The sequence below is a fragment of the Eptatretus burgeri genome, chromosome 5 (assembly GCF_056783735.1).
Source record: "Eptatretus burgeri isolate ZD-2024b chromosome 5, Ebu_testis_v1, whole genome shotgun sequence".
NCBI lineage: Eukaryota > Metazoa > Chordata > Myxini > Myxiniformes > Myxinidae > Eptatretus > Eptatretus burgeri.
This window is the reverse complement of record NC_140965.1, coordinates 116,224,568-116,237,768: the sequence shown is the minus strand read 5'-3', so window position 1 is coordinate 116,237,768 and position 13,201 is coordinate 116,224,568. Positions and strand designations below refer to the sequence as shown.

The window sequence follows — 13,201 nt, the reverse complement described above, 5'->3', positions numbered from 1 at the left end:
GTATCCGTAATAGCGAATAATTATTATTAACATAAATGCATTACTTAGTTACTGTTTCAATGTATTGATTAATTTTATTATTGAAGAAATCTACATCACAATCAGTAGCAAAAAAGATTATTGCTAAGATGTGAATATATATGTACGGTACACAATATTTTAACATCTGAAAATAAGAGCATTGATTATATATGTACGAATAATATATATATATATATATATATATATATATATATATATATATATATATATATATATATATATATATATATATATATATATATATATATATATATATATACACTAGGTGTGTCACATGTATATATTAAGCTCGCCTGTCCTTTGTCACAATTTGTGTTGCTTGTATTTTAGTGCAAAGAGGAAGCATCTACTTCGATAATTTCTTGCATTCTGTGATGTGGAGGTACGGAAAGTGCTGAAGCACGTGTCGACGCGGTGGCTGTCTTCACAAGTGTTTGGAAAGAAGTCTCAATCTTTGGGATGGGCTGAAGTCATATTTCTTGACTCATTTCGATGACGACTGCGATGATGATGATGTAACTGTCCCTCTCAGAGGATAAGAGCAACAGAAGCAAAAATGGTACATGTTCAATGGCGACGACATTACATTTTATTATAGGAAATAGTAAAGTAATTTGCGAGAATGTAAATTACTTAAAAATTTATACATTATTGATAATGTCAATTACTTTTAAAAATCATTTAAATCATTCTTTATCTCAAACTATGCTTAACCTTAGTATTACTTTTATAATTGTGCCAGTGTGCATGAAAAATTGAAGGATGTAGCACTATTTAGTTTAACACAGTAAATTACTCAATGTATAAATATTGCACTGTGTCATCTGTGTTGTAGAACGGGGGTGTCTAAAGCTAAAGGTGGCCCACGAGAGCAGAGACTTGTCAGAGTCTTCAAGGATCCAACAGCCCCACTGTACATCCTGTTTCTCCACGCTGTATTACCGAATTTTGATGGTTTCAACACCCTGCTGCAGTCTGAGGCCCCCATCATTCACAGGATGTACCCATCCATGGTGAAGCTGCACAAGGTTAGTATATTATTTGTAAAATTGTTGTTGCTATCATGTCTTATTAAACAAGATAGTAATCAATATTGTAATAAACAAAGTGTTATTAAATGCATTAACATGTATTGAACTGATGATTTTATAATACTTTTCGCATCGTTTGATAATATTATTTTATTTTCATTATCATGTGTAATGTTGTGATCAGTTTCAGAATTAACCATACGCATCTGTTGTAAAAATGTATTTCAAGACAATTAATACTTTATTGCTAATTCACTGATATACTTCTTTTCAGAGCATTCTATCGTGTCTGGTGATTCCCACAGCTATGCACGGAGTGGACGACATCACAACTGTGAACTTTGAAGATCGCGATATGCAAAAGTCGGACAGGGATCTGTTCATTGGGTTCGCTGCAATGCAGTTGCTTGCAAAGTCTAACCTGGAGGGAACGACCAGTGTTGCCAAGTTTCGACTGGAGGTCAGGTGTTTCTATATCACAACACTGGCCTACATGAAAAAGAAGTTTCCAATGAAGGATGCCGTCATCAGAAATGCTGTCATTGTGGACCCCGACATACTGCTTCAATGCAAAGTTTTTTGGAGCTGGTGGAACAACTGCCGCCATCTGTGGTACCAGTGGTCTCAAGAGATGCTCTACTGATGGAGTTTTGTCAGTATCAGTGTGCCACCCAGACTGAGCTACCTTCTTTTGACCAGCAGGATAGAGTGGATGTATTCTGGTCCTCTATGGAGGGTTTGAAGGATCCAGCCACTGACCAACCAGCTTACCCCAACCTGTGTAGGCTGGCAAAGCACACCCTCCTCATTCCACACAGCAATGCCTATTGCGAATCCCTGTTCAGCATGGTCAAAAAGATTACATCTGACCAACGGAGCACACTTGGACGAGGGAAGGAGGGGCATGCCTGTGCCAATGTATATCAAGACCACTATGGTATCCGCAACACACTGTGTGGGCTATTGGCAGCCAAGATCAATATCTTTAAGAAAGATGGCTGCACTTGTTGTAGCTGGAAATCATCACAGGAGCTCCTGAAAACAGCTGAATCTGCCACCTACCAGGCACTCAATAATTAGTGAAGCTCTGGACGTTTACAGAATGAGTCCCACCGTCCCAGTGAACTTGACACATTTTGACATTGTAAAGTCACATTGTAAATTATCAGTGTACTGTATGACTGTGCTTACATTTATTTTTGTTCATTGTTGTTTAAACTTGGTGTCATGAGTGCACTGAATCACTGGTTATAAAACATGAACTGCAGAACATCAGAGTGACTGGCATGAACTGTGCACCTATAAACATGGCACATGTACACATGTAGTTCGTTTGAAGATACACAGTGAAATATGAGTGTAATTATTTTTGAAGTGGCTACATACACTACACTTGTACATACATGTAATGCATCTGATTCTGCAGTAAATATGTCGTTTTTATTGAGGAAATTGTGTGGTCGAAATGCAGGAGAGTGCACCATTTTAAAAAAAAATTCCGGGGGGGGGGCATGCCCCTGCGTCGCGCAAAAATCTACCGATTTTCATTCCAAAAACGTTGGCAGGTATGGCCTAGTCCACCATCAGGTTCATGAATAATCTTCAGATTTGAGGGTCTTCCATGTCTACAGACTCCATGGTGATTCGGTGACGACACTGGGATGATGTGACGCAGGGATGATGGCCTCCTGGATCATCATCTCCTGGAGGAGGGTGATGGCCTCCTTGGCCTCCTCCAAATGGCCTCCTTGGCCTCCTCCAAATGGCATCCTGGAGTAATCCTTTCGTGTGATACGATAAATGGAGTAAAGAATTGTAATTATTAAAGACGAATAATACTATCCCAACGACATTAATTTTGCCGTTTTAATTCCGCAGTCTTATAATCATTAAAACTCCCATTGTTGAAAAATATCCTTGAGGTGTATATAATACTAAAATTAATTCGGATGGTATATTCCATCTCGTATTATACTTAAATTGTCCTGTTATTAACGAGATTAAAAAAAACATTTTTAGCTTCTCCTGAATATTCTTGTTGAAAATATTTCTAACAATTACATAAACTGCCTTTAAAAACTGATTAAAATCCAAATTATTGTTTTTCGTTTTGACGTCATCCGCACGTCCGATCTGAGCCGGCTGGTTGCTCTTGTCGGCTCCACCTCGATTTCCTTACACTATCGATGTTTTGTGAAGTCACTGACATCCAAGCCAAGATCCTTGGCGGGATAATGGCGTCATAAAGGCGATCGTGTCATGAAGAGAATTTTCGAAGGACGTCGAGAAACTGCAAGTGGGAGTACAACATCAGGAGCAGCTTTCATGGGCCGAGTGTACGTGGTGGGCCGGCATCAGGCCGCGGTGGAAGAGGTGTTGGCTGAAGGTGAGTGGACTGTTTGTGAGAGTAAACCTTGTCTTATCAACTTCCCACATCTCGCATATTTCATTGGTCTGTTTCCATCGTCTCACGTGTGTGTTTGGTCTCTCAACCCTCATCCACATCCCCACCACCCCTCATCCACATCCCCACCACCCCTCATCCACATCCCCACCACCCCTCATCCACATCCCCACCACCCCTCATCCACATCCCCACCACCCCTCATCCACATCCCCACCACCCCTCATCCACATCCCCACCACCCCTCATCCACATCCCCACCACCCCTCATCCACATCCCCACCACCCCTCATCCACATCCCCACCACCCCTCATCCACATCCCCACCACCCCTCATCCACATCCCCACCACCCCTCATCCACATCCCCACCACCCCTCATCCACATCCCCACCACCCTCATCCACATCCCCACCACCCCTCATCCACATCCCCACCACCCCTCATCCACATCCCCACCACCCCTCATCCACATCCCCACCACCCCTCATCCACATCCCCACCACCCCTCATCCACATCCCCACCACCCCTCATCCACATCCCCACCACCCCTCATCCACATCCCCACCACCCCTCATCCACATCCCCACCACCCCTCATCCACATCCCCACCACCCCTCATCCACATCCCCACCACGCCTCACCCACATCCCCACCACCCCTCATCCACATCCCCACCACCCCTCACCCACATCCCCACCACCCCTCATCCACATCCCCACCACCCCTCATCCACATCCCCACCACCCCTCATCCACATCCCCACCACCCCTCATCCACATCCCCACCACCCCTCATCCACATCCCCACCACCCCTCCTCCACATCCCCACCACCCCTCATCCACATCCCCACCACCCCTCATCCACATTCCCACCACCCCTCATCCACATCCCCACCACCCCTCATCCACATCCCCACCACCCCTCATCCACATACTCACCACCCCTCATCCAAATCCCCACCACCCCTCATCCACATCCCCACCACCCCTCATCCACATCCCCACCACCCCTCATCCACATCCCCACCACCCCTCATCCACATCCCCACCACCCCTCATCCACATCCCCACCACCCCTCATCCACATCCCCACCACCCCTCATCCACATCCCCACCACCCCTCATCCACATCCCCACCACCCCTCATCCACACCCCCACCACCCCTCATCCACATCCCCACCGCCCCTCATCCACATCCCCACCACCCCTCATCCACATCCCCACCACCCCTCATCCACATCCCCACCACCCTCATCCACATCCCCACCACCCCTCATCCACATCCCCACCACCCCTCATCCACATCCCCACCACCCCTCATCCACATCCCCACCACCCCTCATCCACATCCCCACCACCCCTCATCCACATCCCCACCACCCCTCATCCACATCCCCACCACCCCTCATCCACATCCCCACCACCCCTCATCCACATCCCCACCACCCCTCATCCACATCCCCACCACCCCTCATCCACATCCCCACCACCCCTCATCCACATCCCCACCACCCCTCATCCACATCCCCACCACCCCTCATCCACATCCCCACCACCCCTCATCCACATCCCCACCACCCCTCATCCACATCCCCACCACCCCTCATCCACATCCCCACCACCCCTCATCCACATCCCCACCACCCCTCATCCACATCCCCACCACCCCTCATCCACATCCCCACCACACCTCATCCACATCCCCACCACACCTCATCCACATCCCCACCACCCCTCATCCACATCCCCACCACCCCTCATCCACATCCCCACCACCCCTCATCCACATCCCCACCACCCCTCATCCACATCCCCACCACCCCTCATCCACATCCCCACCACCCCTCATCCACATCCCCACCACCCCTCATCCACATCCCCACCACCCCTCATCCACATCCCCACCACCCCTCATCCACATCCCCACCACCCCTCATCCACATCCCCACCACCCCTCATCCACATCCCCACCACCCTTCCCCCCTCTCCCCTGCCCAGCTCCAGTGCGGTCTCCCCCTCTCCCCCTGCCCAGCTCCAGTGCGCTCTCCCCCTGCCCGGCGCCAGTGGGCTCTCCCACCTCTCCCTCTGCCCGGCTCCAGTGCGGTCTCCCCCTGCCCGGCGCCAGTGCGCTCTCCCACCTCTCCCCCTGCCCGGCTCCAGTGCGGTCTCCCCCCTATCCCCCTGCCCGGCTCCAGTGCGGTCTCCCCCCTATCCCCCTGCCCGGCTCCAGTGCGGTCTCCCCCTTTCCCGCCTGCCCGGCGTCAGTGCGGCCTCCCCCTTTCCCTCCTGCCCGGCGTCAGTGCGGCCTCCCCCTCTCCCCCTGCCCAGCTCCAGTGCGGTCTCCCCCTGCCCGGCGCCAGGGTGCTCTCCCCCTGCCCGGCGCCAGTGTGCTCTCCCCCTGCCCGGCGCCAGTGCGCTCTCCCCCTGCCCGGCGCCAGTGCGCCCTCCCCCTGCCCGGCGCCAGAGCGGTCCTCCCCCGCCCGGCCCCAGGGCGCCCTCCCCCCGCCCCGCGCCTCTGCGCTCTCCCCCTGCCCGCCGCCCGCGCGCTCTCCCCCTGCCCGGCGCCAGTGCGCTCTCCCCCTGCCCGGCGCCAGTGCGCTCTCCCCCTGCCCGGCGCCAGGGCGCTCTCCCCCTGCCCGGCGCCGGGGCGCTCTCCCCCTGCCCGGCGCCAGGGCGGGCTCCCCCCGCCCGGCGCCGGTGCGCGCTCCCCCTGCCCGGCGCCAGTGCGCTCTCCCCCTGCCCGGCGCCAGTGCGCTCTCCCCCTGCCCGGCGCCAGTGCGCCCTCCCCCTGCCCGGCGCCGGGGCGCACACCCCCTGCCCGGCGCCAGTGCGCTCACCCCCTGCCCGGCGCCAGTGCGCTCTCCCCCTGCCCGGCGCCAGTGCGCTCTCCCCCTGCCCGGCGCCAGTGCGCTCTCCCCCTGCCCGGCGCCAGTGCGCTCTCCCCTGCCCGGCGCCAGTGCGCTCTCCCCCTGCCCGGCGCCAGTGCGCTCTCCCCTGCCCGGCGCCAGTGCGCTCTCCCCCTGCCCGGCGCCAGTGCGCTCTCCCCCTGCCCGGCGCCAGTGCGCTCTCCCCCTGCCCGGCGCCAGTGCGCTCTCCCCCTGCCCGGCGCCAGTGCGCTCTCCCCCTGCCCGGCGCCAGTGCGCTCTCCCCCTGCCCGGCGCCAGTGCGCTCTCCCCCTGCCCGGCGCCAGTGCGCTCTCCCCCTGCCCGCCGCCCGCGCGCTCTCCCCCTGCCCGGCGCCAGTGCGCTCTCCCCCTGCCCGGCGCCAGTGCGCTCTCCCCCTGCCCGGCGCCAGTGCGCTCTCCCCCTGCCCGGCGCCAGTGCGCTCTCCCCCTGCCCGGCGCCAGTGCGCTCTCCCCCTGCCCGGCGCCAGTGCGCTCTCCCCTGCCCGGCGCCAGTGCGCTCTCCCCCTGCCCGGCGCCAGTGCGCTCTCCCCCTGCCCGGCGCCAGTGCGCTCTCCCCCTGCCCGGCGCCAGTGCGCTCTCCCCCTGCCCGGCGCCAGTGCGCTCTCCCCTGCCCGGCGCCAGTGCGCTCTCCCCCTGCCCGGCGCCAGTGCGCTCTCCCCCTGCCCGGCGCCAGTGCGCTCTCCCCCTGCCCGGCGCCAGTGCGCTCTCCCCCTGCCCGGCGCCAGTGCGCTCTCCCCCTGCCCGGCGCCAGTGCGCTCTCCCCCTGCCCGGCGCCAGTGCGCTCTCCCCCTGCCCGGCGCCAGTGCGCTCTCCCCCTGCCCGGCGCCAGTGCGCTCTCCCCCTGCCCGGCGCCAGTGCGCTCTCCCCCTGCCCCGCGCCAGTGCGCTCTCCCCCTGCCCGGCGCCACGGCGCTCTCCCCCTGCCCGGCGCCAGTGCGCTCTCCCCCCGCCCCGCGCCCGTGTGCTCTCCCCCTGCCCGGCGCCAGTGTGCTCTCCCCCTGCCCGGCGCCAGTGCGCTCTCCCCCTGCCCGGCGCCAGTGCGCTCTCCCCCTGCCCGGCGCCAGTGCGCTCTCCCCCTGCCCGGCGCCAGTGCGCTCTCCCCCTGCCCGGCGCCAGTGCGCTCTCCCCCTGCCCGGCGCCAGTGCGCTCTCCCCCTGCCCGGCGCCAGTGCGCTCTCCCCCTGCCCGGCGCCAGTGCGCTCTCCCCCTGCCCGGCGCCAGTGCGCTCTCCCCTGCCCGGCGCCAGTGCGCTCTCCCCCTGCCCGGCCCCAGTGCGGTCCCCCCCTGCCCGGCTCCAGTGCGGTCTCCCCCCTATCCCCCTGCCCGGCTCCAGTGCGGTCTCCCCCTGCCCGGCCCCAGTGCGGTCTCCCCCCCCTCCCCCTGCCCCGCCCCAGTGCGGGCTCCCCCTATCCCCCTGCCCGGCTCCAGTGCGGTCTCCCCCTATCCCCCTGCCCGGCTCCAGTGCGGTCTCCCCCTATCCCCCTGCCCGGCTCCAGTGCGGTCTCCCCCTATCCCCCTGCCCGGCTCCAGTGCGGTCTCCCCCTATCCCCCTGCCCGGCTCCAGTGCGGTCTCCCCCCTATCCCCCTGCCCGGCTCCAGTGCGGTCTCCCCCTTTCCCCCTGCCCGGCGTCAGTGCGGCCTCCCCCTTTCCCTCCTGCCCGGCGTCAGTGCGGCCTCCCGCTTTCCCTCCTGCCCGGCGTCAGTGCGGCCTCCCGCTTTCCCTCCTGCCCGGCGTCAGTGCGGCCTCCCGCTTTCCCTCCTGCCCGGCGTCAGTGCGGCCTCCCGCTTTCCCTCCTGCCCGGCGTCAGTGCGGCCTCCCGCTTTCCCTCCTGCCCGGCGTCAGTGCGGCCTCCCGCTTTCCCTCCTGCCCGGCGTCAGTGCGGCCTCCCGCTTTCCCTCCTGCCCGGCGTCAGTGCGGCCTTCAGGTTTTTCCCAGTTGCCTGGTTTGAATCCCAACTCGTCATGTCAAAGCGGTTCCGCCAGCCAACTGATTTGAGTGTTCCGATCTGAATTGCCCGCCTGTTTGTCATGATACTGTACATCTGTGATGGCACCTCCGAGCCAATCAAGTGACGCGCTAATCGGTGCTGTTTGTCCATTCACAATAATTGGTGATCTGAGCAAAATCGCATGCTGTTTGACTCTGTGCTCATCACCTGAACCATACCTGTCCTTTAACGGACATGTATTTAACTCAACCTAGGGATCGGAGACATTTGAATGGCACAGAGACCAAGTGATTTTATTTTGTGTATTAAATAGGTAAACGGCAAGGAATACAGAAAGCGACACAATTATTCTTTTAACAAAACTCTGAACACGCCCCGAGCATCGGATGAGCGGAAGATTCCTTCATTATCTGAATCCTAAGGCCTCGGGCACACCTCAGGAGATAGACTCGGAAAAATGAGAGGACTGAAATATCGCTGACTGCGTCTGGTAGGATGCACCTTGATTCAGCTGGAGGCACAGTCTCTCTGGTGCTGTTCGTCACGTGTTTCGAGTCCAGCTTGAGTGGGGTTGGAGGGCGCTATGGCCTGCTGTGGGGACGTTGCTGGAAGCAGGAAAATTCCTGTTTTCCCCTCACCGTACAGCCGTCATGTGGTAATTGGTCTGTGACTTAGTCCGTCGGCGGCGCAACCCTTCCCATTTTTTTTTATTCGAATTTGTGGTGACGGTGTGGCAGTCATGGCATTTACTTCCTTCACTTGTGTGTGACAGCTTGTCAAAACTTTTATTTTGCATAAAAGACAGATTACAAAGGAAAGAACATTAAAAGTGGTGTTAAGGGTTGAGTGTTTTCCAATGCATGAGTGGAAGGAAGACGGCATATCCTACACCACAATTTAATTACTCCACACTAACTATTGCTCTACTAAAGCCGCTGTCATACCTTGACGATTCAGCCAGCGTATGCCGACATATGAAAAATTTGTCTAAAACGCTGGCACACGTCGAATACGTTATGGGTAAGTTTTGTATACCTTAAGAGCACGGTGGCATACGTCGTTGTACACCGAGCTCGTCGACAAATTTTAACATGTTCAAAATTTTTCGACGTATGCCAGCATATGACTCGCACGTTCCGCATACGCTGGCCATAAGTTGTAGGCACGTTACGCCATTGTTGACACACGTTACTTGTAAGTTACTCATAAGTCGAAACGCGTCGAGGTAATGTTTAGTGTACTCGAAACTTATTTCTAACCTATGAGTAACGTGCCTTGAACCTACGTGTAACGTATCTCCAACGCACATTGACGTATGTGGACGTATTTGATGTCTTCCGGACGACCACAGATTCCTGAACGTGTTTCTAACTTACAGCTACTGTATGACGGCATATTGGCAGCGTTTAGGGGAATTGGTATATAAAAATGAGCTTCACAGGAGGAACCAGTCAGTGTTCCAGACTCCATGGGTTTTTTTTTCGTTTTTTTTCTTTCTTTGGCTTGACTGCTTTGGCCTTTTAATATAATTAAAAGGCTTCCGCTCAACAATTTAAATCATAACCGCACTAGAAATCGAAGTGTCAACATCACCGTCATACCGAAGAAAGAAAAAAAACGAAAAAAAAAAACATGGAGTCTGAAACACTGATGGGTTCCTCCTGTGAAGCCCATTTTTATATACCAATTCCCCTAAACGCTGCCAAAACGCCATTATACGGTAGCTGTAAGTTAGAAACACGTTCAGTAAGTTCTGTGGTCGTCCGGAAGACGTCAACATGTGTTGGAGATACGTTACTCGTAGGTTCAAAGCACGTTACTCATAGGTTAGAAATAAGTTTCGGGTACACTAAACATTACCTCGACGTGTTTCGACTTGTGAGTAACTTTCAAGTAACGTGTGTCACCGATCGCATAACGTGCCTACAACTTATGGCCAGTGTATGCGGAATGTGTGAGTCGTACGCTGGCATACGTCAAAAAATTTTGAGCATGCTTAAAATTTGTCGATGTATGCCAGCGTGCTTCAGGCCTAAGTCACATTTGCTCTACAGCGAGAATACGGCGGCCGTCCGCCCTCTGAATTGACAAATGTGCGGCCGCAGAGCAGAGCGGTGGCCTCAGGGTGGCCCTACGCCATTTGGCTATCTTTTACAGGCCGTAGGGGTCGCCGTGGAATTATAACGCGGAGTTATAACTTTTTTCATTTCTTCGTTCGCCGTAGCAATTAAACAAGCCAAAAAAAAAAAAAAAAACTGGTAAGAAAAAAAAAAATAATTAACCCATTCGTTACCGTCCGTCTGGTCGCACGTTCGCCTTAGGGCCCCCCCTGCGGTCGCCTTGCGGGCACCTTGAGGCTACCTTGCGTCTGCCTTGAAAATTATATGGCCACCGCAGGGACCCTTAAGGTCACCGTGCGACATCAAATCAAAGACCGTACGGCAACCTCACGTTTTCGGTCTCCACAATCTCTAAATACGCCGTGCGGCTCCCCGAAAAATAAAAACATATGTTACTGCTACATTGTGTGACCGTGGAAATACTGCGGCCGCCGTATAATTGCTTGTGGCCGTAGATTTTGGAGACCCCACGGCCGCCGTGGCAAATGTGACTTAGACCTCAGCGTGCTTCAGCGTGCTCTTGACGTATCCAAAACTTACCCATAACGTATTCGGCAAATTTTTCATACGCTGGCTAAAACGTCAAGGTGTGACAGGGCCTTGACACTTCGATGTCTAGTGCGGTTATGATTTGAATCGTCGAGTGGCAGCCTTTTAATAGGCTACGCCACATGATCGTCGGCGATACGCTGCTGCGCACTATGCATACGTTAGACTATCGTTGGGCATAGGTTGTGAACGCCAACAACACGCTAAGCATTCGTTGGTATAAGTTATCTATATGTTATCCAAACGTTCTGTGTACGTTACTAATACGTTATGCATACGTCCAACTCGTTATGAATACGCCAAAAACTTAAAAAAAAACATCAATAGTTCAGCGTACGCCAGCGTTTTACATACATTTTGATACGTTGCTATATGCTGGCTAAAACGTCAAGGTGTGACAGCGGCTTAAGCAAAGTTCCCCATCAGAAGGCATTCCTACAACACCATGATCCTCACCTTGCTCTCTCTTATTCAGACAAGCATTGCTTTGCATCGTCCTCTGTCGATGGCAAGTGTACATGTTACGTGGCCTTGTCGTTTGTAAACGATCACCGTTGTGCTATGCGCACTTTGCTCGGTCTCGTACATCTGTGCCAAGCAATATTCCCCACATTACCTTTTTTTTTTTCTCAACATTGGCTTTTAGGAACTGATTTATGTTATTTTGTGGTGAAACCTGTCTCTGTCTTTGTTCTCTTTTGGTCGATTTATTTATTTGCTTTATTTTATTATCAGTTCCTTTGTGAGTGCTGTGATATCTGTGTCAGGGAACACTGTTTTTGACAGCTTGGCAATGGCAGCTGAATAATGTTTGGCAAGCATTTCTTTGAACATAATTGTTTGGGTTTAACAATCAAGATGCTGTATTATGAAGAGTGAGGGGGAGTGTTATTTTTGGGACATTTCTCCCTTTTCTGTTACTCTTTCTTCTCTCAATGATTTAAAATGTGAGCTCATCATCTACGCAAGGCTCTCGCCCGTCATTGAGAGCAATAAATAAGTTAATGTTTTGTGGGAATGTGAAAGCTTTGTCCTCATTGCAGTTGCTTGATTTTATTTATTTATTTATTTTAAAGCTTGAGGCCATTTGAAGGAAGTCTGAGGCAACAGATTAATCGCTGAGAGTCGGAGGTCTTGTCGAGGCCCCAAAAGCTGATTGCGTCCGTAAGTTTGGATGGGCAATGTCAGCACAATTTTGACTCTTGAAAATCCGGTTTCTAATAGGTCGAGCCAGATAACGTTTCTTGTTATCGTGTTGGAAAACTTTCCCTCTCGGATGATTCCTGACACTCGTACTTTCTTTGAGATGATTGCTTGATCCAAATTGTCAGAGCTAAACGGCAATTGAAAGGGACACAATACGGCGTGCATTCGTGATATTCTTTAGTGGGAAATAGCAAGTTGAATGGTTTTAATACATTGAAATTTGCTTTCCAGATCAAATGAAACAGGTGAATAAAGTTTCTGCACAGCTATTCCAAAAAGTACATTGTGATGAATAACAGAAAATGTGTGGAAAGTAATTTTATCTTGATGTACCCCTCGTGTGTTCGCATTGTGACGTGCCGAACGATAATATGCACCCTCACTCGCTGTTGAGTCTCTGCATATCAGGTATATTTAAGGCGACGAGTTTTCATCGAATAACCAGGTAACGTCGTTCCTCTCTCATTCGGTTTCATTGAAGTCTGTACCTGCACATTCGAGCTCCTCAGGTAACAGCGACACCTCCATTTCCGATCTGACACCTCCCTCAAACCCTTCCAAATCTTTGTCGCAGATTTGTGGAAATGCAAGTTTGTTTGTGGAATTTTTGTTGTTAATTTTTAAATTTTTTTAAGTTTTTTTTTTTGTGGTAATGAAGTAAAGAGCTGTCCATAAAGCTATGTGGACATAACCCAGGCCAGGGTACAAAGTTTTCTGTTCGTTGGGCTGTGATTACTAACTCTGCTGTGAAGTGTAAAATGAAATTGTGGTATGGATTATTGTTTGTCCGTGTTAACAACGATGGGTGTTTTAACATTGTTTGGCAAACAAAAATGTACTTAAGTTCCAGGATCCAAGACCGGACGGATAAATTGGTGTCCCGATACCACAGTGTCGGTCATCTCATCTTGGGTACGTGTTTTACACACACTTTTAAATATTGTGTTGTGTGAAGGGATGGGATGGTGGTGGTGGAGGGGTGGTGGTCCATTG

At 52.9% G+C, this 13,201-nt stretch overlaps 2 protein-coding genes across 9 annotated transcripts in view; both read left to right on the top strand.

The window, feature by feature from the left end:
* The first annotated feature begins 331 nt into the window (after positions 1 to 331).
* LOC147027222 (uncharacterized) lies at positions 332 to 2,510 on the top strand. Its single transcript, XM_085880311.1, has 3 exons — positions 332 to 601; positions 878 to 1,070; positions 1,348 to 2,510. Exons 2-3 carry the CDS (start codon positions 1,041 to 1,043, stop codon positions 1,714 to 1,716), a joined length of 399 nt encoding a protein of 132 aa, XP_085736437.1. The 5' UTR covers positions 332 to 601; positions 878 to 1,040; the 3' UTR covers positions 1,717 to 2,510.
* Positions 2,511 to 3,176: 666 nt separating this feature from the next.
* LOC147027221 (AP2-associated protein kinase 1-like) overlaps positions 3,177 to 13,201 on the top strand; it is a 186,925-nt gene continuing 176,900 nt past the window's right edge. For 7 of the 8 annotated variants that reach the window (XM_085883470.1, XM_085883469.1, XM_085883467.1 and 4 more), the window contains exon 1: positions 3,178 to 3,459. In XM_085883470.1, coding sequence (XP_085739596.1) covers positions 3,333 to 3,459 — 127 coding nt within the window. In that variant the 5' untranslated portion in view covers positions 3,178 to 3,332. Of the gene's footprint in view, positions 3,460 to 13,201 lie in introns of all 8 variants that reach the window. The other variant, XM_085883462.1, reaches the window with a different exon arrangement.